This window comes from Salminus brasiliensis, chromosome 18 (assembly GCF_030463535.1).
Source record: "Salminus brasiliensis chromosome 18, fSalBra1.hap2, whole genome shotgun sequence".
Classification (NCBI taxonomy): domain Eukaryota; kingdom Metazoa; phylum Chordata; class Actinopteri; order Characiformes; family Bryconidae; genus Salminus; species Salminus brasiliensis.
The window spans coordinates 18,083,770-18,109,782 of NC_132895.1; the positions used below are offsets into that span (position 1 = coordinate 18,083,770).

The 26,013-nt window shown below is 40.1% G+C and overlaps 1 protein-coding gene across 16 annotated transcripts in view; it reads left to right on the forward strand.

The window, feature by feature from the left end:
* Positions 1 to 26,013, forward strand: part of nrxn2a (neurexin 2a) — a 394,188-nt gene that overhangs the window by 85,023 nt on the left and 283,152 nt on the right. For 8 of the 16 annotated variants that reach the window (XM_072662789.1, XM_072662798.1, XM_072662800.1 and 5 more), the window contains exons 4-6: positions 3,560 to 3,589; positions 3,822 to 3,860; positions 19,607 to 19,621. The exons of 1 other annotated variant lie outside the window; for it this stretch is intronic. In XM_072662789.1, coding sequence (XP_072518890.1) covers positions 3,560 to 3,589; positions 3,822 to 3,860; positions 19,607 to 19,621 — 84 coding nt within the window. The remainder of the gene's footprint in view (positions 1 to 3,559; positions 3,590 to 3,821; positions 3,861 to 19,606; positions 19,622 to 26,013) is intronic. 7 more of the 16 variants (XM_072662793.1, XM_072662807.1, XM_072662795.1 and 4 more) reach the window with 3 other exon arrangements.

Below are 26,013 nucleotides of genomic sequence, written 5' to 3' on the forward strand. Positions count from 1 at the left end.
ATTTTTCAACCTCTCTCAATTCTCTACAATTTAATAAGCTACAAAGACTGATATGTGTGGCTGATCTCTGTTCGGATTGTCTGCCCAATGGCTGTGCCTCTTTCAAAAAAGCAATTAGCGCTGAAACACTCCTTATAACTTCAAAATGAATGGAGAAATGATTATAACAAGGCTGTGTGTACATTGATTGTTTTCTACAACATCACAAAAACCATGACTTGAATACAGGCTGTTTTTGCAGCTCTGTGTTTTTACATATGTGAATAGTATGGACTGGGGCCTGAATGGTGTGAAACACTAACAGTGTTTACATTCTATTGCTAATACTTTCATTTGAAAAAAAGAGAAGAAACCTCAGCGTGTTTTTCGATTATAGGCAGCCTTTAATAAATTCATGCTGCTTGGCAGATCAATATCTAAGACCAAAAGTGGTTGGTCAGTGGTCTTGAATGAAAGGTGGCTAATGTTGAATTCTTTAATGGAACGCAGCGTGGTATTAAAACAGAGCTGAAGTATGAGACTGGGTTCAATTAATATTTAATGATTATTTCTGGCTGTGTGCTTGTTCCTTTTAGTTAAGGCTGTTGAGCAAGAAATATGGTTGTAAACATAGCAGAGTAAATGCCTCCATTTCACAGTAGAGCAGCTCCACAACCTTTTCCGCTATGCTGGCCATTGTTTAAATATTTGTTAACAAGGAGTGTTGCTTTTTAATCCTCCAGCGATCGTATGTTCGGTAGCTGTCTCCTGATGCGCTGTCTTTATTGCTTTACTCCATTACTTTGCTGGATGCGAGTCATTTTCATTGTTCGCTGTTTGGGATTTATGGAGCTCCTCCGCTATGAACTGCTAACCAAAAGGGATGTGATGTGAAGCTGGGCGAATACGAGCTTTGGAGGATCAGAATTGGGCTCTGTATGAAAAGGAAACACGCAAGTAGGTAGAGTATAGCTTCAGAAAGGTTCTTCAAACAAATAAATAAGAAACACCTCTGAATATAGTGTTATGCATAAGTAAAGAACCCCTTTTAACATTTCTGAAAGTGAGAGAATCTCATAAATGATGTAAAAACAAAAGTCCCTTCACTAGTTACAGCGTTAAAACCCAAGAACTAACACTCGCCTTAGATTTTTACACATGCCCACCTAGATGGTCAGCTTACTAAAGCTATGTCTGTATGTCTGTGTGACATATTCTGTCATATTAGGATTGGTAATCCTGTTGGATATTGTGAGTTCTTGCTCCTACAGTGCTGAATCTATTGACAGGATGTTCACTGGAGGCTTACTGAGCATGTGCGAATACAGCTGCAAGTAGTTATATGTCCCTTTACTTTCCACTGTGTGAAAACTGTGGGCTAATCTCTAAAAGGCCCTTCAGCTCTCCGTCTTCCAACAGGCCTTCATTTGTTATTTTAATGGAATTGGGTACACTACAACCTTTCACTATTATCAGTTCTTCAGCTGGGTTATCTCTCTAATAGCGGCCTTTATTTGCAGTGGAATGGAAGTGGCATTGCTGCCGATGGGACCTCGGTTGTTTTGTTTTTAGTGGAATTATCTCATCCAGCACTGTGCAGAAAGAAAGAGAACATTGATGCACCATAATCACACACTCTTCCAGGTCTCACATCCATGCCAGTGACTAAAAATTTGGCCTTTTTTTTTTTCTGCCTGGCGGCTGTAAGGAAGATGCCATGGAATCTGGAGACGACTCTCTTTTCAATTTAATGTTGTCTCCAGTGCGTTATGACTCACCACACAGTTCGGTTAATGAGACGGGATCTGGGTGGTGTGTGATTACTGAGAGTAATCATGTTCTGTGGAAGGTAGAGAAGCGCTAAGCTTTAGCCTTGGCTGCATCATTATGCTGCTATAAGAGCATTCAGAGAGGGACCCTTTCAAACTGTGCCTTATGTATCAGTGACCTCTGTCCTTCCCTTGCATTGACCAGTCTGTAGGAAAGACCTCCAACGCAGCAGTAGCCAACTCAGTTAGCACTTATATGATGCATGGAATACATGTAAATTGATGAAATACATACCAGATTAGTATTGCTTTAATTCCAAAATTCCCTTGTTTATAAAGTTATGTATCTCCAGAGTTACAATTCGTCAGCTAGAATTGCGAGTTCTATCTGTCAGACTGTCAAGGGGCTTATGAGTTTAGACCAGAAGGTTCAGAGTTTAATAAGGTCTCCTAGTTTGAACGAAACACAGTGTCAGGAAGGCTTTCTGCGCTTTCTGTGTTGATTGGTGGGGATGATGGGATGTGAAGGTGAAATGTGATGTATTGTTGGTTAATATTAGTTGTTTTTGGGGGTTTTTTTTTGCATGCTGTTGCATGATGACAGAAAATGTTTTAGAGGCAGGCTGCAGTGTTTACATTTTAATGGAAATTATAGTTAAACATGAATGTTGTCTATTAGACGATGTATAAGATGAAACATGGACATGAGCTAAAAAGGTAAAAAGGTCAGTATTGATTTCAGGTTGACTTTAGAACTGCTGTTCTGTTCAGACTGCCACTGTTGCCTTGCTGTCTTGCCATTCTATTCCGTTAATCCTCCACTTAGCTCACTGTTATTGTTGTTGTTATTATTAATAACAAGCTGGACTATGGCTATTAGCCGCGAAGCATGTCCATGGGGGGTTGGATCACTCTCTGTGCTCGTGGGAATTCAGATCCTCCTTTAACACTGACCTCAATATTGTTCACCCATGTATGGATTAGTTTTACAACTCCTGTGGTTGTTGGTTTTGTATGGAGTATTTTTGTCCTGCTCAATGTCATATTAATCCCAGGAAACAACAACAGCACGATGATTACAGAATGCAAACTGCTGGATAATGGCTTGCGCTCTATTATTTATTATTTTTTTCTGGGTAATTGATGGTTATGTCGTTGCCAAGGAGCTGACATTATTGCAGCACTGAATCCACTGCCAAGCTTTTGTGTGTTGAAGAGAAGCTCCTGTTCGTCTGGGCAGGTTATCCAGCGTGTCCTGCACCAGGCATGACGTAGAATGGGTGGGGTGGGGGGGGGGTTATCTCTGCTTTTTATGAGACGCCCCCCCCCCCTTCTGCCTTTTCTTTTTCTTTTTTTTCTTTTTTGGATCTCTCTTTGCTTTTTTCTTTTATGAGACTGTGGCTTTCAGATGCAATATTTATGGTTGCCACTGCTATAGCATAAAAACGTATGAACGAAGGAATGCTGTCTGCCAAACACTAAATATGTGCTCCATTAGGAAAAAAAGCATTTACGCGTGCAAGTGCCCTTGGGTGCTTGGGCCGTTTAAAATGCTTTTTTCCTTCTCCCCCCACCCCCCCACCTCTCCCCACACCTCTCTTCTACTCCTCTACCCCTGATGAAGTGTGTGTTTGTTTTCTTTACCTCCCTCCTCAGTTCTGTTTTTTGATTCGGCATCCATGTTTGCCTCAGGATGTCTGTCACAAACTGCAGTCAAACGTTGTGACAATGCCTTTTGTTTTTTACTCCCGTGCCTTTTTTATGACCCTCTTTTTTCCTTTTTCTTCCTTTTTTCTGTTCTTTCCCTCAAGGTCTGGCGCACCTGAAGTTAAAGAGCCAAGGTATGGGCCCCCCCCCTTCCCTTCCCTTCCCTTTACTTTTTCCTGCTCCGTCCCCCTTTTTTCGCTCCCATTCCCTCCCAGAAGAGAAAAGAAGTCACCTGTTTTGCTTTTCGCCTTGTCTTCCCCCTTTCCCCCCCTGCCCTCCCTGTCCCGTTGGTTCGGTGTCCTCTCATTCTCTGCTGTTTGTGTGTCCTTCATGTGCGTCCCACCCCTGTCCTGTCCACTGGCCCAGCCCCAGGACCTGCTCCACTGATGGCCACTGCAGCTGCAGGTAACGCTCTTATGATCTCCCTCTCATGCTGGTTTGGTCCTGCTGTGGGGCAGTCTCACGCTGCCCAGAGAATGACCAGAGCAACGTCTCTGTCGTCATTCTAGTTGTTTGGCTTTCCGATATCTAATCTAATAATACACATGACAAAAAAGTGTTCAAACTGTAGTGAAGTGTATTTGCTAGTGTGTGGGTTTTTTTCTTTCTTTTTTTTTTTGCTCTTTCACTTTTTTCACTCTTTTTTTTTTCTCAAATGGGAATGAAAAAAAAATATAATTAAGAATTGAAAACTGTGCCTTGGTCTCCTTTTGTGTGTATTTGTGTATGTTTCAGTTTCAGACATCACAGCCTTGCGTAATTGTGAATTAGGTCTTGTAACACGGCCCAAAAGCGCAATTGTGTTTCCCCAAGAGTTTTTGTAAGAAAAGGCATTGAAACACTTGAGCGTGCCACGTTTATTTAGCAAATTTGGATTGATCACGCTCCCTGTCTACAGCAATAACTGAATGTGGCTTGATTCAAGAGCCGCTAACTGACTTGTCAATCTTCATTACTTATATTGAGTGATTACGGACCTACGTGAGATAAACTGGGGTTCATAATTGCATAATTAGTAATGACTGGCTTATAAAGCTCATACAAGGGTGTGTGCCTTCATTAAGATGATAAATGATGTATTTAGATATATCACAAGTCTCTACTTTTTAAGGCAGTGGCTTAAAATACGAAATTCATGCAGTTTAATAGCTAATGATGGTAAGGGCCCATGAGCTTGACTGCATTTGAATGATGTTCTTCTGTCAGAACATATCTAAATATTTATATCTTCTCAGATAGGGTGCTAGAAATTGAACTGTAAGCATTACATAAAAGTATTTTTTGTTATTATATGCAGTCCAAACGAGGAGAACATAAGCAGAACATCAGTACACATTGATTTTCAGTCGACCAAAATGCCATCCAAAGTATTACCATTTGAAATTCATGAGCTGGATCTCGATATGTGGTTCATTAAGCTTATGTCAAGTGCTAAAGGCTAGAGTGAACTGATAGAATTCACATTTGTCTTCTTCTGTATAACTCAGAATGAATTCAGTATTTCATATGAAACAATGAAATAAGCCCAGAAGAAGGGATTTCCAAAAAAAAAAATTGTATGTATGTTTGACGTAAAACGGATGGAATGGGAACACTTGCATTACACCAGACAACATTATAGAGAAACTGCCTGGAGGAAACCGACCTTGAAGCAGGTCTGTTCTCTTTTACTTACCCTTAGGCATTGATCAAGCTTTTTAAAAGTCAATGGCAGGGTCCTGTGGTCTGCATTCAGCTGAGGCAAAGACACAGTGGGTGATGGCCAGAGAGATATAGGCATCAATCTCCAGCCTCAGTTCTTGAAAATGGAGAGGTGGTGTTAATTATTGCAGAAGGAACCAGGTTTCGACTCAACTGGTGATCAGTTTTGTTAATCACCATAGGGTGGACGCAGAATGTAGCTACATTATATCAATGGAAAAGACAAAAGATGAAAGTGCTTTTCCAAATCACTTCCATGAAAAATCACATCAAACGCACAGTGCGAGAGTGACTTCCCAGCATGCCGGCAGTGCTGCCAGGCTTTAGAGCAGAAAACACCATGTCTGTCTTGTGCTATTGCAGAAGACAAAGGGAAAGGGAAACGAATGCAGGCTGGAGCCACTTTAGACCGCTGAAGGGACCGGCTCATTTTTCTCAGCCTGGCCCCTGGCTGTGCTGCCAGATCAAAAGCTGCTAGATTGATCAGTCTGAGAGAAACACAGGCTTATTTTTTTTTTACCTGTTCCGTGGTCTCTCTTTGAGTAAAAAAAATGGAAGGATTTTTTTTAGGTGCCGTTTTTCCAATATATTGCGGCAATGTCAGGATTTGGAGCTTGTTCAAGAACTCAGAAAAGAAAGTGAAGGAAACCAGTGACCTTTCACAGGACAGCTTTCAGTAAACACAAATCAAACCATCAGCAATGGACAGTATTAGATAAATAATTGATGTTTTGAGATATCACAAATCTGTAGTTGCTGTAGATAAAGGTTAAAAATAAGCGCCTTAAAGGTGCCCTAGAATGGAAAACTGTATTTACCTATTATGCTCATTATCTACACCTACACCTAACCTGAACATCACCTTACCCTTCACCTTAATCTTAATCGAACCTATCCATCAATTCTATCAGTTATCTCCATTCATTCTTTTTAATCTCCAAAAAGTATTATAAACAGCAAGATTTCTTTCAACACAATCTCCCAGCGCTGTTTTATCAATTCTTTATCATGTTTGTGTGTGTTGCATTACTAGTCAATGAGCAAAAGAAAGCAACCAAATAGGTTGTATTTTTGTACTTAAACAATGAACCTATGTAACTGTTTCTATATGCGATAGTGTTGGGACCTCAAACACTGTTCTGATAGTTCTTCAAAAAAAATCTGGCATAACCTAAACAGAGCTGTAAAACAGGCCAGTTCCAAAACCACCAAACTGTTACGTAACAGTTTTGGCTAATTTTGGTTAGGCCCCTCAAATTTCACATACACCCAGCCCACTAACGAAAGCCTTTTGAGAAGTAAAGCTGTGAGAGGGTAAAATGTCATGCCCACTTCAGGAGAATATGGTGTTTTTAATACTTGCAGTCAGTTTTCTGAGACAGTCTTTGCACTGAAAAGTGGGACATCACCATTAGACTCTTCTAGATAGATATTAGAAAATGCGAACCAGACTTTGACATCCCGGATTTGCCTGGGCCAGTGTCTGCAGAAGGGGAGCTTAAAAGCGTTATGCGGCAAAATGCAAGCCAGTAAAGCAAGCAGGTACCCACGCAAGGAAACAAACCCTTGCCCTAACCAGCTGAATGTCTTTACCATCTCTTCCGCTAGCTAAGCACAAGACTCGGGAATAATTACATAATTACAATGTTCTAGTATCAGTGCTAAAAATAAAGCTTTGCTATGAGAGCAGAGCTCATCACATTATTCATGTGAGCCCACCGTAAAAGAAAAATCGTGTGCTTTGTTTTGAGGCCAAATCATAGTGTTGTAAATATGCAAGTTAAAAATACAGAATAAATGAATTCTCTTGCTCCTTCAAATGTTCCATTCTTTCCTCCTATGGCTTAAAAATATTACTGAAATAGCGTTCTTTGACTCGTAACAGTAGTAGAACCCTTTTTGATGCTAATAAATAATAGTTTTTATTTCCTATTTCAGTTTTCAATACAATCTGCTGTAATTACACACTACACACACCAGGTTTTGAAAATGAACACACGTATATTAATGATACCTTTCACACCAAAACTGACGGATTGACGTACAAATCAGAGCCTGCTACATTTTCTGCTTTGTATAGATGCAGATCAAACAAATGTCTATCATGACGTGGCAGAACAGCTCGTCTTGTTTATAGTAGAACACAAAAGCTTATATAAAAAGCAGCAACATACTGACTGTAAAAATGCAGAGCTGAGCTAAGCAGCTGGGGAATGACTGGGGAGCATCCTTGTCCGTTCATGTCTACAACCGCAAACCAGAGATGGACCTGTGTTTTTGGGGCCGGTTGTCTTTTAGTTCGAACAGTTGATCGCCAATACAGATCGAGGACTGGGTGCCACATTAACCTTTCCAGGCAGTACTTGGTGATGCATAATCATGCAGGACTTCTGTAATGTTCTTCAGTGTCTCTGGAGATGAAATCTGCTTTACTTTTTGGAATCAACCACATTTAAGACGCCGTGAAGAATCAGCTGAGAGAGAGAGACGCTGAATTCCTGTGCAGAACTGCACTGTGGAAACACAACCGAAAAGGGCTGCTTACCTAACGCTAAAACCATCATCACTTTGGACAGGATTCCTTCAGCTTTGCGACTGTTGCTGCTGTATGTCTGGTAGTGGTTAAATGTGGTCTACACTGTTTGCTGTTTTGTGTGGTTAGTGGTGTTTGCTAGCTCTGCTGTGTTCTGGTACTCACATTTGCTGAGTGATGTACTCTCTAGTACATCACTCTGGTGATGTGGTCTCTGGTTAATGGTGTTAAAAGTCTTTACTCTGCTACCTCCTCAAGGCCCGTTACTTTTACACATTCTACACATATGTGAGTAAGAGTCAGGTACAGTGAAAGAGTTACAACAAAACACCAGACTGACAATTACAGCACAGGTTTTAACAAGCTACTGTAGTCATGTGCTAGCTTTGCGTTCCTTCTAACGGTTAAACAAGGAACTGCAGCATCCTGTGACAGAGGGGCCTCATGCAGAGCTGCTGTAATCCTTCACTCACGTATATGATTTGATCGGTTCTCAGAATGGGCTAAGTTAGAGAAATATCAGGCGACCAGATGAAAACTGGCTGACCAATACATTTTTAGTCTCTACCGCCATGATAATCACTGGCATGCAGGAGGGAAATAAAAAAGAGCAAAAGCAGACAGGGAGCAGAGAAAAAGAGGGGAAATCTATGAAAGCTATGAAGTTTGTAGCCCCTTTTTACAGAGCACAGAAGGCAAACAATGTGTCAGATTTGGTGTGAAGGTGTGTTTAAAAATTACATCCAAAAAATCATGCTTGTTGTGAATGGGCCTTATCCCTGAACAAAATCTGACACGTTTACTACATCTCTTGTTTGATTATACTGAATGGTACACTCCAGCATGTAATAAGCCTGGGAATGTAAGGGGTTAACTCTGCGTTTTTCATCAAAATTGATTCCTCCCTGTCCTGGATTTTTGCTCAACTGAAGCACAAAGAGAAGACTGATAATCAGTAAGCAAATGATAATCATGATGAATTTGTTCCCTGGTTAGTTAATTGAATGCGATTAGCAGAATACATGCACTGCTCAGTGATGCGATACCACTATATGCAGGGATTATTCCATAGCTAGCCCCCCTACATTGAAATGTAAAGCTAGCCCCTTTAGTCACAAAGGGCTTTCTCAGCCTGTACAGCTAAATGTCAGTAATTTGGAAAATCTCTCATCTTTCTGAAGCCTGTGGCATGCAGTGATGCCAAGACCATTTACGTCATAGTAATCGTATTAATGTCAGGCAGTAGACTTTTTTTACTTACATTTACATTCATTTATTTATTCAGCAGAAGCTTTTATCCTGAGCCACTTATAAAGCCTGTAGATCTAGAGAAGCATTATACTTTTATATCGGAGTTTGTTTGTATCAAAGTACTTTCTCTCTAAAAAAAAACAACACCACTCAAGTATCAAAGTCCTGCATCCCTCAGCATTGTCTGACTGCCTCTGCCTTTTGCTCTTACCATAACATAACATTGCAATTAAAGCGTGACAGGCTAATGTTGAACTCAGGTCATCCTCATTGTTTCACCACTCTCAGTGGCGTACCCTGACACAAATGTTTACAGCACAGCAGACATCTAACAAATCATTAAATGATATGTCTGCCTCAGATAGCAAATTACAGAAGTGCCAGTACTGAAACGCTGTTCAATTGCACAGTGCACTTAGCCTATTGCTGCCAACTAGGGCTTCATAAAGAGCAAACTCTTTTAGTATTCTCAATGGCTCCAACTGAGGTAACGCACTCTAGTTTTTCATAAGACCACCACCATTAGTGAGAGTGGAAAAGTGTGAAGCACTTAAAAAGATGCCTGCAATTACATACAGGTAAACAATAGTTTAGTGCCTCTGTATGGACAGCTACACGTCTCCTGTACAATCAGCGCATCTTCCTTTCCAGCTGAGTAATTAATTAAAGTGTCATTAAATGCATTTATTTAGTATTTAAAACTGTTCTTTAAGGTATTAACAGTAAGAATGTGAATTGCTTGGGACGAAATATTTTAAGATGCAGTTTTACAACCCTGTTATTTTGCCTCAGAATGAAACACTTAGATTTTTCTTCCATGCTTTTGAACAAAACGATTGGCTATCAGGGTTTACATGACCGTGATGGTATAGCATTGCATAGCATGTCATAGCATAGGTGTGTTTTAGCACTATAACATTTTTGTAATTATTTCCCCAAGTCTTATCGGACAGTTTTGCTGTTTAGGGCTGTCGCTATTAGCCGATGTAGTCGATGACGTTGATACTGAAAATGTGTCACCATTGAAAGTTGAAGCTGATGCATCGTTTTAACAATATTACATTTTTATTAAATAATTTTAGCTATTTAGGTCTTTAACACATTTCAGTTCAAATAACAAACGCCTTCCTTCATTAGCACAGTTTGGTCAGCTCCATTTTTTAAAACTACAGCTGGGGCTGAGTCTGACTTCCAAAGACCCAAGGCATCAAAAGTATGAGCTCCTGAAAATAGCACAAAACAAAAACGTGTTTTGTGCACTGGGCATTGTTTCAGAGTACAGAGTACATTGATGCCATTTGGTCTCTTTGGCCTCACATCTGCACTAGGTTTTGAACCAGCTACCTTAGAATTACCAGTGTATACGTGACTAAAAGAAAATATTAAGACAAAATTTGGGTTTTTACGTTGATTGGCAGTGCCAGTGGGTGTGTTCGTGTGAGTTTGATGATATAAACCATATCTTAAGACTCGACCATTATTTTAAACACATTTTAATGTGTTGGAAATGGCATAAATACAATAGATCACAGGCAAAGTGACGAGGCCTGGTCTGCATAAAAACTTGTTTTCCTTTCCTAACAGATGCATGCTAGTCTCAGAAGCCATATTCTTCTGAAGTGGCCATTGTGTTCTTACACCATCACAGCTTTAGATGTTCAAGGAAGTTCATTAATGGATGGTTCTCAACGACAACTGCAGTAGTTTGTAATTCACGTCACCCTTTCTGAGTTGGGTGGAAGCTTTGACATCACTTGCTTGATAGTTTGTTTTTTTTGTTGAGCAAGTGATGTCAAAGCTTCCACCCAACTCAGAAAGTCGAAATGAATAACAAACTCTATCATGTATCATCCGTTATTGCCAAGGATTTGTGTCCGTATTCAGTGGTAGCATGTAATATGGCTTTTCATATTTGTCGTGTTTTCAGAATATTTTAATAAGCTTTTAATGCAGAGGAGGCTGGTCAGATTTCTCGCTCATCTGTCCTGTGTCTCTGTTATGTGCATGCCAGACTGTCTGGGCGCTGCTCTTCCGCACTTTCAGGTTCCGCCTTTTGTGTTCCGTCAATATTTCGTTATCAATTTACATTCAGAAAATCAATCTAAGTAACCAAAGTAAATACAGTTTTCCATTCTAGGACACCTTTAACCTGTGCATAAAACACTGTGCATATATCTACAGCTTCTCTCTCTCACACTTTCAGTCTCTCTTACTCATAACAGGTGGATTAAAAGTGAAAAAGCCAGTGTTTTTTTTTTTTTTTTCTTTTTCCATTTCCCTGAAAAAACGCTTGTTTACCACAAGACCTGGCGGAGCAGTAAAGCCCCTTGAGTCCTAGTGTGAGAGTGACCTGTAGGATGTGTGCACTGCTGAGGGAGCAGCTGCTCGAGCTGATAGGGAGGGCTGGTGAAGAGAAGCTGGCTAACTACAATGTGTGCCTCGTACGGCTGCGTATGGAGCATGCTTCCTCTGCATGGGAGGGAGCCACACACTTATTAATTCTTTGGGAGCTGGTTGGGAGAAGCAGAATATATCAGGAGAAACCTCTGCTTCTTTTGGGAGGTGGATACATCTGTTCTGCTTCTGTTACGGGAAGTGTATGAAAATAAAGTTGTAACTGAAATTCTAATGAAAAAAGTTGTATTATTTCTAATACAAATGGATTAAGAAAGTTCCTTGTGTATTTGTCATCTTAGATTATATATGTTTTGATGTGTCTGTTTTTTTAGCTGCCTAAAGCCCAGTTAATCAGCCATTAATTAATGTTAAAGTTATTAGAGTGAGGAATTACTGCATCTATGATGTGTTGTTCTTTTGTAGTTGCAACCTTTACAAAATGTTGGCAAAATTCAAATCAATCTAATGAGAGATTTTAGAAATAGTCATTACATAATATTTTAGTTTAGAATGTTATGCTCCTGAGCCGGACTACACTTTAGCTAATCAACAAACAGATTGGAAAATAATGCACCTAAAACAGGGCCTTTCATATGCATAGAAAAAGAGTATAATTTAAAATGAATAACACACACTAATGGTGTGTTCAGACGCAGCATTTTAGTTCTATTAAAACAAACCCCAGTGTTCTGTTAACATGTGTGTGTGTGTGTGTGTGTTTGTGTTTTTTAACAAGTGAGAATACTGTCTCACGTATCCAGACGCACATGAAGCAAGCAGATTCAGACCACCTGAGCAGGTTGCTTCAAATTCAGGTGCGGTTTAGAGTAGGGATGCATCGATCCGATACTAGGTAGGATATCGATCCCATTGCTAGGAAAATGAGTTGTATCAGGGATCAAATAATTTGACCGATCCACAGGACAGATCCATTCACTGAACCCGATTCCCACACCACCGGTATTCTGAGCTCCATGACTCAGGATCACAATAAAATACAGACGTGATGCATGTGTCTTAAGAAACAGCAAGACTTACCCTGTCTAATGAATGCAGTGCCCTCAACCTGTCATCAACTATTAGCGGGTAATCCAGCTCATAAAATCAGCTAAAATTCACCTTCGCCTTGAGCAGCCTGCTCTGTTTACTGTTCTAGAATGTTTACTGTTTAGTGGCGAGCAGGGACACATGCAGGCAGACACAGCCGAACACTGTTATGAATCTTAGAAGTGTCCAAAATCAAAAGACTACTATGTTTTTTCATTAACTATCAGTAGATTCCAGATTTAAATCCCATGTCGCCATTTTTAAAAGCCACAGCTTTGCTGTTTCTGACATTTTTTCAGTGATAGAAAGAGACCAGAACTAAACTGCTTGGTTGGAGGCTTGTACCTGTAATGGTGCACAGCATGGAACGAGGGGGAGGGGTAATGACGTCGCTGCCACAGCAGGTCTTGCATATAAAGAGAGGTGGGAAGGGAGGAACTGCCTTTACATTTCCGAATAAAAGTCCTGAACTCAGACCACACTGTGTCAATTATGTCCTGCACAGTTACTTATTTTGAGTGACAAATAAAAAGCAATTTCGTTCATTTATACAGTATTTGTGTTCATTTGTTATATTTTGTTTAACAAAGTTCGTAAAGTAATGTTTAGGTCAATCCTGATGCCTGAAGTCTCTCCCACACGGTGAGGTTTATGGTTCATTATCTCAGCAACGGTATTTGGTATGTATCAGTATCAGATTAGAAAATGTCAGATCGGTGCATCCCTAGTTTATTGACCAAATACTCTGTCTGGCCAAAATAAAAGGTCACACACTGTATTATTTAGTTGAACTGCCTTTAGCTTTGATTGCAGCACGCATTCGCTGTGGCATCGTTTCCACAACCTTCTGCAATGTCACAACATTTATTTCTGTCCAGAGTTGAATACATTTTTTCCCAAGATCTTGTATTGATGATGGGAGATTTGGACCCCTGCACAAAGTCTTCTCCTGCACATCCCAAAGATCCTCAATGGGGTTCAGGTCTGGACTCTGTGGTCGGCCAATCCATGTGTGAAAATGATCTCATGCTCCCTGAACCACTCTTTCACAATTTGAGCCCGATGAATCCAGGCACTGTCATCTTAGAATATGCCTGTGCCATCAGGGAAGAAAAAATCCATTGATGGAATAACCTGCTCCTTCAGTATATTCAGGTAGTCAGTTGACCTCATTCTTTGGGCACATAACGTTGCTAAACTTAGACCTGACCAACTGACTGACCAACCATGGAAGGCACTAGCCTTGTGGTACGATAGGCATCACTTCAGCCACCTCTTACCCGGATGCACCCATCACTCTGGAACAGGGTAGCTCTGGACTCATCAGACCACATGACCTTCCATTGCTCCAGAGTCTAATCTTTTATGCTTTAGCAAATTGAAGCCATTTTGCTGGTTAGCCTCCCTGACAGGTGGTTTTCTAAAGGCTACACAGCTGTTTAATCCCAATCCCTGCAGTTCCCTTCACAGTGTGTGTTTGGAAATGCTCTTACTCTCACTATTAAACATATCCTGAGTTCTACTTTTTTACTAGTTTTTCTACATTTTGACTTCACCACACGTCAAGATATCGCCTATCACAATCAGATTTTCCTCTGACCACATTCCTTCCTCAAAGATGATGTTTCCCCACTGTCCTTCCACTTGCGCTGGACAGTTTTTAACCCGATATTAGTAGTTTCAGCAATCTCCTTATATGTTTTCTCTGCTTGATGCATGCCAATAATTTTACCCTTCTGAAACAGTTTAACATCTTGTCCGCAACCACAGGATGCGTCTTTCTATGTAGTTGTTTAACAAATGAGAAGCTACTTACTGCACCAGTAAGGGTTAAATAACCTGTTGCCAGCTGAAACATAACCACCCATGCAGTGATTACCCAATGGGAGTCTCTCACCTATTTACTAATCCAGTTGGTGACCTTTTTTTTGACCAAACTCAGAATAATCTTCTGCTTAGTTGTTACTTTTGTTTACATGTTTTGGTTTAGTGTCTGATATTGTCAGTACCAGCGCTAAGTAAACACTAACCGTCTCATTTTCTGCTTTGGTCCCGGCAAAGAGAACCAAACAACTATAAACACACCCTCAGTGAAGGTATTTTGACAAAAAAACTGGATTGGATGAATGTGATTTTTGACAACACTGTGTAAAGATTGCCTGAAGTTACAACAGTCTCTACAAAAGAAGAATTGTAGAGTGGGCCCACATATAGGTGTGCAAGGCCAGAGCACACCAATCTAACAATCTCCGGTGTTCTAATGCTAGCAGACGCTTTAGATAATTTATGTAGCTGATAAACCAACTAAAACAAGCGCCAATGTGGAGAACATTCAAGAACATGGAAAAGTCAGGGTTACGTCTTAATACCAGTAAACTTACTTCTTGGTGATTAAAGCTGTTAGTGCTGCATTGATACAGTAGTATGTGTTTGAGAGGTAATTACACAAGATATTTACAAGCTGAACATTCAGCGATCTTATGAGTAAATAACAGTATTTATAGTATTTACCTTTAATATTCACATTTTGACAAAATGGATTAGGGTTGCACAATATTGAAAAACCTGTCTTTGTGAAATTATTTGTTTTCTGCGATATATATTGACATTAAAAAATGCAGGAGATTTCCCCAGATTGCACCAGGTGCCAATGATTCAACATGTCCAACATACTGCACTCCAATGTGTATCCAATATTTGTATTGCCACAGACCGGAGTCAGACGCTCAGCTGTAAAAAATAAAAAATACAAAATAAAAAAAAAATCAAAGAGGCTTTGATATGAAGGGCAAAACCAAATAATGTAGTCAGCCGTGGGTCAAAACCAGCAGAAAACACAGTCAAAACTTCAGAGCCAAAACACGAACCAAAAGGCAAACCAGGAAAGAGGAAAATAGAAAACAAATGACAGAACCGGACACAATGAAAACCAAACAGAAGGACAAGTCAAAAACCCAAATCAGAAACGAAGAAAAGGGTCAGACACAGAAGATACTAAACACAGAAAGCCCGCTCAGTATGTCGCTGGAAAACAGTGGCAATACTTTGCAAAGAACAGTCCAGACAAACTTGTAGTTATAGCATAGGTGCTTGTCCATTGACTGAGTGAGAGAAGTTTGTACTTTGGATTACAGAGTCTGAATCAGGTATGACAATATTGTAGTAAAATAAACAATATTGGGAAGATAAAAATCTGTCTCTGGATGACCTGTTATGGAAATCGAAAACAGTGTGAATTTTGCTTTCGTATCATATAGGAAAAAATTTATTTGCAGGTCCTGCAGTGTGACTGTTATATCCCTGTTATATTAATGCTTAGTGCTTGATATTAGTAAACTGATGCTTTTACTTTTTCTTACTGAGTTCAGCGCTATAGCAGCTCTACTTCAGGCTTTACAGTCACAAATACAACAAACAAAATCTAAACATTTTTGCCAGTGTTATGTGGTATTTTCATATTGGCATACATATAAAGGACTAGACGGATACTGGCTTTTAGTTCCTTTATGCAGGGTAAAAGCTGAAAGCTGGAAGTAGTAGTGCTTCTTCCTCTGTCTAGCAGTTTCATTCACGGAACATAAGCTTGGATTTCTCCTCAGGCAAGAACACCTCGTTAAAGCAATAATGACTCTTTAGTAAGATTCCTTAACACAATGTTCACTTTGAGCCGTAAACTGCATGCCACTCCGAATAAGATCATCTGTCACATACTGTAAATAGAATAATAAAAAGAACGTTCTAGAACTGTGTAATCAAAGGAGAACACGTCAGAAGACTGTGAATCAAGGAGAGCGTTCTAGAACAGTATGAATGATAGAAAGGATTCTAGAACAGTGTGAATGAGGGAGAGGGTTCTAGAACTGTGAATGAAGGAGAAGACTAGAATAATATGAATGAAGGAGAGAGTTCTAGAACAGTGTGAATGAAAGAGAGGGTTCTAGAACAGTGTGAATGAAAGAGAGGGTTCTAGAACAGTGTGAATGCAGGAGAACATTTTAGAACTGTGTAATGAAAAGAGAACATTCCAGAACAGTGTAAATGAAGGAGACCATTCTAGAACCGTATGAATGATAGTAAGAATTCTAGAACCGTATGAATGATAGAAATGATTCTAGAACAGTGTGAATGACAGAAATGACTTTAGAACAGTGTAATTGAAGGAGAGGGTTCTAGAACAGTGTGAATGGAGGAGAACATTCTAGAACATTTGAATGAAGGAGGCCATTCTAGAACAGTGTGGATGATAGAAAGGATTCTAGAACAGTGTGAAGGATGGAAAGGGTTCTAAAACTGTGTAATTGAAGGAGAACATTGTAGGAAAGTGTAATTGAAGGAGAACATTCTAGAACAGTGTGAATGAAAGAGAATATTCTAGAACAGTGTGAATGAAGAAGCTTTGCACCTCTGAGGAGTCATTTAGCTCATTCTCTGGATTTGCATGCAGCAGTCATGTTCCTTAGCTGTATCTGGAGCCTACAAAAACCCTCTCACCTTCAGTGTTGTGATGGCAGAGTACAACAAGCACTCTTCAGCTACAGCCTACTGTAGACTTTGGGATGCGGTTAAAATATATTGTATGTTGGATTGTCTGAAGTGGCAACAGCCAATCATAAAATAATAATAATAATAATAAAACAGCTAAGTAAGCTATCCAGTGTGACAAAATTTAATTACTTACATGTTTAGCAGCAGCCATCAAATCACTACACAGAACCCTGCAGCAAATCCACACAGTTAATTGGCTAACCCACTGGGTATTGGCAAGAAACTGGCAATGTAATATGTAGAATGATACAGCAGTTACAATTCAGTATATTGTAATGCTGTGAGCAAGATGATGTATTGCAATTTTTTTAAATAAAATTTTATTAAAACCATCATAGTATAAAAACTCACCGTCATATACATACAGTTACATACATATACATCTGAGTTCTGAAGTGGGATCTAAGGTCAGTACAACACTGCTATCCAGTGGTCGGAGTTTAAACACAACACATAATGAACCAATACTTACCTGTCAACTGTTCATTAAACTTGATAGTGTTTTTTGAGAATCAATACAGTACTGCAAAACATAACATTGCATTTTGCACGCTCCCCTTTATGTAATAATTCTTTAAGGTACCATAGAAACCATTTGTTACATATTTTAAATTGTTCTCTGATGTCTACATAAAAGCTATGTGACTTGATTGATTGGGGCAAAACATGCCTAGATGTGATTTTACATGTACATTTACAACCCTATGATTTGGCCTTAGAATAAAAAGTAGGGAGCAGAGGGTTGGGGGTGGGGGTGGGGGTGGGGGGAGGAAAGTTGGGGTGTGGTCCATCTCCCAAAATGCAGTTATGATATATCTCCACTTAACCCTCCGAGGTTAATGTTAGGGGGAACACTGCTGAGTGATGCGTGTGCTCTTGAATGGAGTCCGATTCTGGTAGCAAGGCAGAACTTACTGGGAAGGCATCTCGCCGAATTGAACCGCACCTGGATGTCAGATGCACAGCCTTCTACAAACCAATCAATGCTATTATAGGGAGAAGCAGTCCCCATAGGTGATGTTGACTGGATGTAGTGTAGTTCTTCAGTGCAATCGATAAACTGCAGTGTGAAACCAAAACTGACCGGATCAGATGTATAGAATGTAACACAAACATGAACCTTGGTTCAGAGCTTAGTTCACACTTTTAGGTGTGAAAGCGCCCTTAGTCTGTCACCAGCGCATGGACTGTGTACTACATTAACACATATGTCTGTGGGCATTACATTTACTTATGTAGCAGATGCTCTTATCCATAGTGATTTATAATGGTAAGTGAGTGTAGGTGTGAGAAAAGGTTAAGAATTCAGAATTAAATTTGATGCTTTTTAAATTAACACTGGGATGCAAGAAGAAAAAGGCCATATACGTGCAACAGACAGGTTTCAAGCTTTGGGTTTGTTGGGTCAGTGTACTCTGGCCTTAAGGGTTTAGGGCTTAACACTTCTATATATACTCTCAGACCTTGTGGTCAGCCAGTTCAGAGCTGAACCTTTGGACAGATAGATAGACAACCACATTCTGGTTCCAGTCATGCTGAGGATAGACATTTGATCAAAGCTGCTTTACATGATGAGGCTTCCCTTCATTGTCCCCACGCGCTCCGAGCTCCTGTGCATCACTGAAGACCTTAATGTGCTGAAATGTCTGCCAGATGAGCTTTCCATATCTCTTCCATTATTCACCAGAGAAGAATTTAGCGATATTACAGGTCTACAATAATGCTCGGGGCCTAATTTAGGGTAATGGCTCAAAATTGATTATATATTAAGCCCATTAAAAGTTACAGCAGATCAATATTCTGTGCTTTTTATTCACTGACTTCTTGAGTAAAGAGCTCTTTTTTTTCTTTTTTACTTTTCTTTTCTTTTCTTTTTTCTTTTTTTTTTTTTTAATCGGTTCTCATGGGTTGATGGAATTTTGAGGGCACAGAGCATTGTGATTTTGGGCAAGGCAATTTTTTTCCTTCTCTGCAGAATGACTGTTGGTTATATCCTTTAAGCTTTTGATTAAGACATAAAACATGTCCAGTCAGCTCTCAGTGATGTTTCCCAAGGCCTTGCAGACAGAATTCCGCTCATTTCCTGGCTGTTCTGCCTGCCGGGCCACAATGACACTTCCATATTCAGAGTTTGCAAACAGAGGGAAATGAATCTCCCTTATTCTTGGGAGGAATGTGGTATGTTAATTAGTCATATTTCCGTGCTGAATAATAGAGCTATTCTGTTTGATAGGCACTTTCTCAGTGCGCAAATATATTAATAATACATTCAGTCAGTTTCTTTTTCTTTCTTTTTTTTTTTTCAAAAATAACAATCATGTGAAAAATAGATCTCATAATCCACAGTGATTCAATGTATGGTTCAATAAATGTGACCCTGCTCCTTTTTTCTATGTCCTGTGATGGTAAAGACTATCCTACTGATCTTTGTGGAAGAGGCTTATGCTGCTGGATTTAGCCGGCATAGAGCAACACCTCTGATAATGGCCTTATTCTGTCACACTTTGCAATGTATTTCCTGTCTAAAGAGTCGGTGACAGTGTGACAGAATAGTCCACAGATGTGAGCAGATCTGCATTAACTCTTGTTCTTGTTTGGCTTTGGGGAAAGAAAGTGTTTACAGTATGTCCTGACTTTGTGATTTTTTTTTTCTTCTTCTTCCTCTTTTTCTTCATAGGTGGTCCTGAATCAGGTAAGAATACTTTTCTCTCTGCCCACTTTCTGTCTGTTCTTGACCCTTTCTCTTTGTAGAGCCCGTTCAGTATTGGCATGCATGCATTAGCTCTCAAAACAGGCATATGCAGTAGACCATGGTTTAGGATTGGTGTTGATTGGGCATGCAATCAAACATCTTTGGTGGCAATTGAGCGCTCTCTAAGTTTGATTTGGAACACTTGGTCACACAGTGGGGATTTTTATTGTTCTACCACAGCGGCCTTCTGTAGCAACAGCAAATGCTTCATGATGTGAATTGGATTTGATTGTGGGGTGCACATAATGCTTTTTCCATCGCTGCCTTACACCGGAACATGCCGCCACAGTGTTGTTTGGAGTGGCTTGATGGCGCTCGGAATTGGATGCTTTCATGGACTCTCCTGTGGACAGCACTGGCGGCTTGCTTCCGGGTGATGGAAATTGTGCTTAATGCATTTTCTGATCTCCTGTAAGCATCTTCGTAGCACTGAATTTCCACTCAAATTCTAGACTCCTTTTAAAAAGGTAGATTGTACCCACAGGTTCTTTTTATTACAATATCAGCAATCTAAAAATACAGAGGATCCTCCAAGCCAGGTGATGAATGACAAAAGCCTTGAGCCAATCCTCTTTGTAAATTACCATTTTAAGGGATTTGACTGAGACCTCAAAGATATGCAGTAGCCATTATTCATGTAGGTCATCATTACCTGAGTATGAGCTCGCTCTCTATCAAAAGGTTCATCGTACTGAACTCCTTTTCCTATGTGATATTAGTTAATATTTGAAACTGGCACTTTGTATAGACATATATTAGGTATATATTTCACAGAAGAGTTCCTATCTTAAGTGTATGTAATTAGAGTACCCTAAGTTAACTACTAGGGTATGTCTTAGCATTCTGACTTTCTTACTTAGTAATACAAGTGCTATGAGACATGCAGTTATATTTAATGTACTTTTTCTCGAAAGTAGTAGTAGTAGTAGTAGTTGCAGTTTGATATATATATATATATAGGGTATATAGGGTTTTGAACTGTATATATATATATATATATATATATATATATATATATATATATATATATATATATACAGTTCAAAACCCCAGCAGCACTCCAGTGCTAAATACACTCGCACCAGGCCAACACACAGTAACATGTGGGCTGCCGTCAGTAATTGTACACCTACATTACTGTGCAAAAAGTCAGAGACCACACTTCATCTAATGAATTTTCTGTCAACTAAAGTGTAGAGATTTTTTTCCACACCTCTAAAGTTCAGACTTGAAAGTAATCCAAATAAACTTCGACACATTTAATAATGCTGGGGTCATTTAATGAAGCAGCTTCTTGGTTAGATTTTGTTGTTAAAATAATAATTTTCGCGAGGAAGGACCACTGTACGGGGAGGCGAACTCAGGGAAGTTGGGCCTGGAGTTCAGGGCGGCTTGGAGGTGGAGCATGAATGGGGCATGACACCCCAGTGTTGTTTAACACAAAGATGGAGTGAGAGTGGCGGGTTTATATAGGGAGGAGGAGGAGTTAGGGTGTGGTCCAGTTGGTACGGGGAGGCTAACTCAGAATTATGTTCATCCCTGAAATGAGTTCAAGGCAGCTTTAAGGTGGAGCATGAAGCTGCAATGTGGTTGAGGGGCAATGTAGTACCACAAAGATGGGGTGAGAGTGAAGGATTTATATAGGGAGGAGGAAGAGTTGGAGTTAGGGTGTGGTCATCTCCCAAAATTCATTTAGCTCAGAAGGGCATAAGAGGATGCCAGAACATTCACATAGGCAGACTTGGTGCAGTCTGCTTCTCTCCTTCGCATCATTCTTGTCTTGAGCCATCGCACATGTGGGTCACCTATTTTTCCTGAAATATCGGCCCATGTTTACTGAACAAAGTCTCCAGTTAAGCCTCGCAGACTCTCCTCTGGCTTACCTGTAGAGCTACTCTTGTGCGCTTTGCGCTCTCCTCCTCTTTGAGCTTCATGAGCACGCTTATGTGTGTGTATTGGACGGAATGATATGCTGGAAAATAAGCAGGCATGAGGGAGTGGGGGAAGGGCCTTATCATCGTTCAATTCGACTGGAATAATGAAAGGAGAACTTTGTTTTTAATTAAAGTTGGACCTTTGGGCATGATTACGGCTGTAGTGATTAATCACTTCTCTGGTCCACTGCAGGGGCTGCGCAGGTCTAGCCTCCGCCTCTGAGCACCAGTATATCAGAGATGAGCCAGTGGAGCACAGCACGGCCTGCTTCTGCACAGGTGCTGTATCTGTGAGATTAGACTTAAAAAGATTGTTCAGTCAATAATACTAATGTTGCTAATAGTGACTAAAAGTGTATAGTCACCCAACAGCATTATTCGTATGACATCATGAAAACTGGTCTGCAAACTTCCTTTCATTGTTCGCAAAATGCAGCAGGTGTGGCTGAACTCTCCTTTAAAAAAAGGTGAGTGGGTGTTTATCCTGGCTTTTTTCCCCCACAGTTCTTCTTTAAACCAGTACAAACCACAAAGAATGATGACTATTCCAACAAGGAAATGCAAGATGACTTCCATTCATCCATCTTCTCATTAGGGTCGTAGTGGGTCAAGAGCCTACCCAGAATCATTGGATGCAAGGCATATACCACCTGGACAAGGAGCCAGTCCATCACAGGGTTCCACACATAAGCGTTCACCCACACACATTTACACCTACAGGGCAATTTAGCATGGCCAGTTCACATACTGTGTGTATGTTGGGAAACGGGAGGAAACCTGCACAGACATGGGGAGAACAAGGGGGAAGACACCAAACTCAGAGCGGGGATTGAACCCACAACCACAGGCCCCTGTGCGACATACGCACTACTTGTGGCGTCGCAAGATGAATTCCACACAGTGACATTCAGGCACAATTTAAAACTCATTGGGATCCTGTTGGGCTATGGATCACAATGAGTAGCCTGTGGACAGCAGTGAAGAATGTGTGGGAAGTGGTTCCTAAAAACTAATATTATAACACTAGTTTTATCTGTACAGTTTCAAAATGAAAACAGTAACACAGCTTGTAAATGTGTTTTGTAGCATTCTAACCCATGTAGCTGTTTAAGTCTTTCAGTTGTTATTTTGGGGGATTTTTTCCCAGTCTTCTTTTCAAAGGGCTTGTAGTTCTGTGAGATTTTTGGGCCGTCTTGCATGCTGTGCTCTTTTGAGGTCTGTCCACAGATGTTTAGGTAGAGGGAATGTGAGGGCCATGGCAAAACTTTCAACTTGAGCCCCTTGAGGTATTGCATTGTGTATTTAGAGGTATGTTTAGGATTAGTGTATTTACAATTTGTGGTTTTACAAGATTAAAAAATGTAAATTAGCAAAAATGTCTTTCACGATGCTTACAATAATCCTATATTGAGCAATATGAATGATTCGGTTCTAAACTGTAATATATTTGATAATAACTTGAGATTTGAACAGAATAACAACTGACTTATAAAACAAAACAGGTTTATTTCTACAATAAAGCCTTGGGTACAAATAGGACTCAATAGGACTTTTTGTAGACCTTTATGGCCTCCCTTTTTCTCTTCCCTTTCTTTCTATTTAAGAGTAAGCCTCCTCATTCGCAATGTAAAATGTTACATTGTAAAACTACTCATAAGAAAAAGTCTGAAAATATTTCAGTTTGTCTGGAACACTTTACCTCAGTTCTGCATTTGCTTTGTAACAGGTTTTATTCCCAATATTTGGATCCTTAATTAGGATGCTGACATATTGGATTTTGTTACAAAGGGAATCCTATTCTTTTCAAAAAAGTTTCTCAATAAATACAATAAACCCTTGAGTACACTACATGACTTTGAAACTTTGAAGTTTTACTGACATTCTTGACCAATGAAAAAAAATGTCCATCGCATACTAAACATTTAGTGATCATGCACTACATAACTTGGTGCTGGAACCAAACCAAACAAGACTCAAAACATGTAGCTTTCATGACCTTGCAGATTTGTGCAGCCATTTGCAAACTGTAGAGGGAGTTGGAGGTTAGCAGCAAATCACATATTGGAGGCTGCTGGATCACTTAAGACAGAATGTACAAATTAAAATAAAAAAAACTGCCTAATAACTGACTAAAACTGCACTTTTCGTGCTCAAGTTTTCTCGACTGCGGATCCGTTCAGATTGATGCGCTGACCAGAATACACTTCTTGATTACTCTCAGAGCTGGGTTGGAAAAAATCAAACGTTTGAAATACTCTAATGCTCGAAATGCTCTGAAATGCGGTTGGGAGGCCAAAAATCTGAGTTTGCATCACGGCACAGACTCCTCAATTCTCTTTCCAGCGGTCGACTCTGACTGATTACAATCTGCAGGCTAGAGTCAACCAGCACAAACTCAGCCAAACTAATCTGAGATAAAATAAGGGTAAAAAATCATGTAGTGTAACCCTGACCTGACACACAATCTTAAAAATCTGTAAAAAAAAAAAAAAAATAATAATAATATTCACCTGTCAACATAGAGAGTTTTGCTGTGTTAAATCATAGCTGCAAACTGCAAGAGCCACGTGAGTGCTTAAGTGTTTTTGGTTGATTCACTGACTTCAGCGACTTTGTTCCATTGTGTTCATTAAATAACCTGTTAAAAATGATTCTCACACAGCCACACAAAGGCTTTTGCCATTCTCAGCACCTTTTCTGCTCCTATACAGAACCTTTTTTCTTAAAGAGTGTAGGGTTAGCATTGCTGCACCGGTGAGCTGTAGGAATGATTCCGATTTTTTTTTCCTCCTTCGGAACAGTTTATCACAATGAAAAGGTCAGCAGCGTAGGGGAATAGAGCCATGTGTCTGAATCAGCAGAGTCATGCAGAAGCACCACAAGGCCATTTGAGCTATCTAGAGAATCTCTCCCGATGAATGCAGGTCAAACGCTTAACTGCTGCCTCCTCCTGTGCTGATCCACCGGCTGCAGCTCATGCAGAGGTTAAGCATGTCGTTAGCAGTTTCTCAACATGCACTGTTTAAAAAGGCACATTTCCCCAGGCTTTCACACATCATACTTATTTTCTCACAAACAGACACGCGCAGACGCATGCATATACACAAAGACACACAGACTCTCTCAGTCACTAATGACTAATGACTCAGGCCCCAAACTAAGCTAATTCTTAATCCTGGGAAAGTATTATGGCTTTCAAAAGAGCTTAAAAAGAGCATATCGTGTCCTTCACATGGCCTTGGCATAAGAGGGATTGGAAGAAAAGAACAGGAGGGAAAAGGCACATCATGATTTTCATAAGTGCTTGTTTTGCAGACAGTTTTTATATATATTTATTTATTTATTTATTTATTTGTTGCCATGCAGCATTTATCTCTCTCTTTCTCTCCCTGTTCCTATCTCCCTGGTCCCCACCTACCTCTACAGCGGTGGGTAACGGACACAGCCGTGCTCATTTACTATAATCTGATTGTGAACTTCCCTTTTTTTTGAAGTATGCAGCTGCCTCCTTCTGTTGGCGAGATCCTATCATGATGGTGAATATCACAAAGGCGCAATCCGTTTACTGCTCGGCAGTCAGCCACCTGAGATATATGATTTGTTTTTTTAAGGGCACCACAGGTCCTTGATTGTAATGTAATCCGCCTCATTTACACACTGAACACGGTTAACAATTGTACACAAAATCCCCCCATGTTTACCTGTCTAGAGGCAGCGTCTAAAACCTGGGGATTCGTGCTTGTTACGATGTTTGAATCTGTCTGCATCTTTAATGCGTATTAATAAAAGTGCACGCTTCCCTCAAGCCTTCCGCAGCGGCTGCCTTTCAGCAATCCAAGCCAAAGTTGCAGGCAAGGTCAAAACTCTGAACTATGGTGAGGTCTAATCTACAAAGCCTAGCAATTTCACATAAGCCGGTATGTTACCAAGCGTAGTGCTCTGGAGGCTTCTGACCTTGAAGAACGTTGTGTGTTGGGTCTGTTTGTGTGTGGTCATGGGTTAGAAGGCCTCAGATGCTCTGCCCACAAACCCAAAACCTTGTAATTCCATTTTTCCCCCAAGTTTTTTGGCATGTGTTTCCTCTCTGAGACACATGAAGCCATCCTACTGCATCCTATCTATTCAAGCTGTCACCAACCAGCATCATTGGACAGCTCAACCTGCTCGGAGGAGAACATTAACTGCCTGAGATCCTACCTAGCCAGTGAAACTCCTGTGGCTGTGGACGTAGTAAGAGCCAACGCTTAGACAGTTGCACCACTCAGGAGTTTATGTTTAACAAGACTCTATTGCACCACTCAGGATTAAGGTTTAACGGTACTTTTTTAAAATCATATATACAAAGGTACCTATAATAGCTATAATAGTCCAATCAAAACCTTGATCACATTTTGTTAC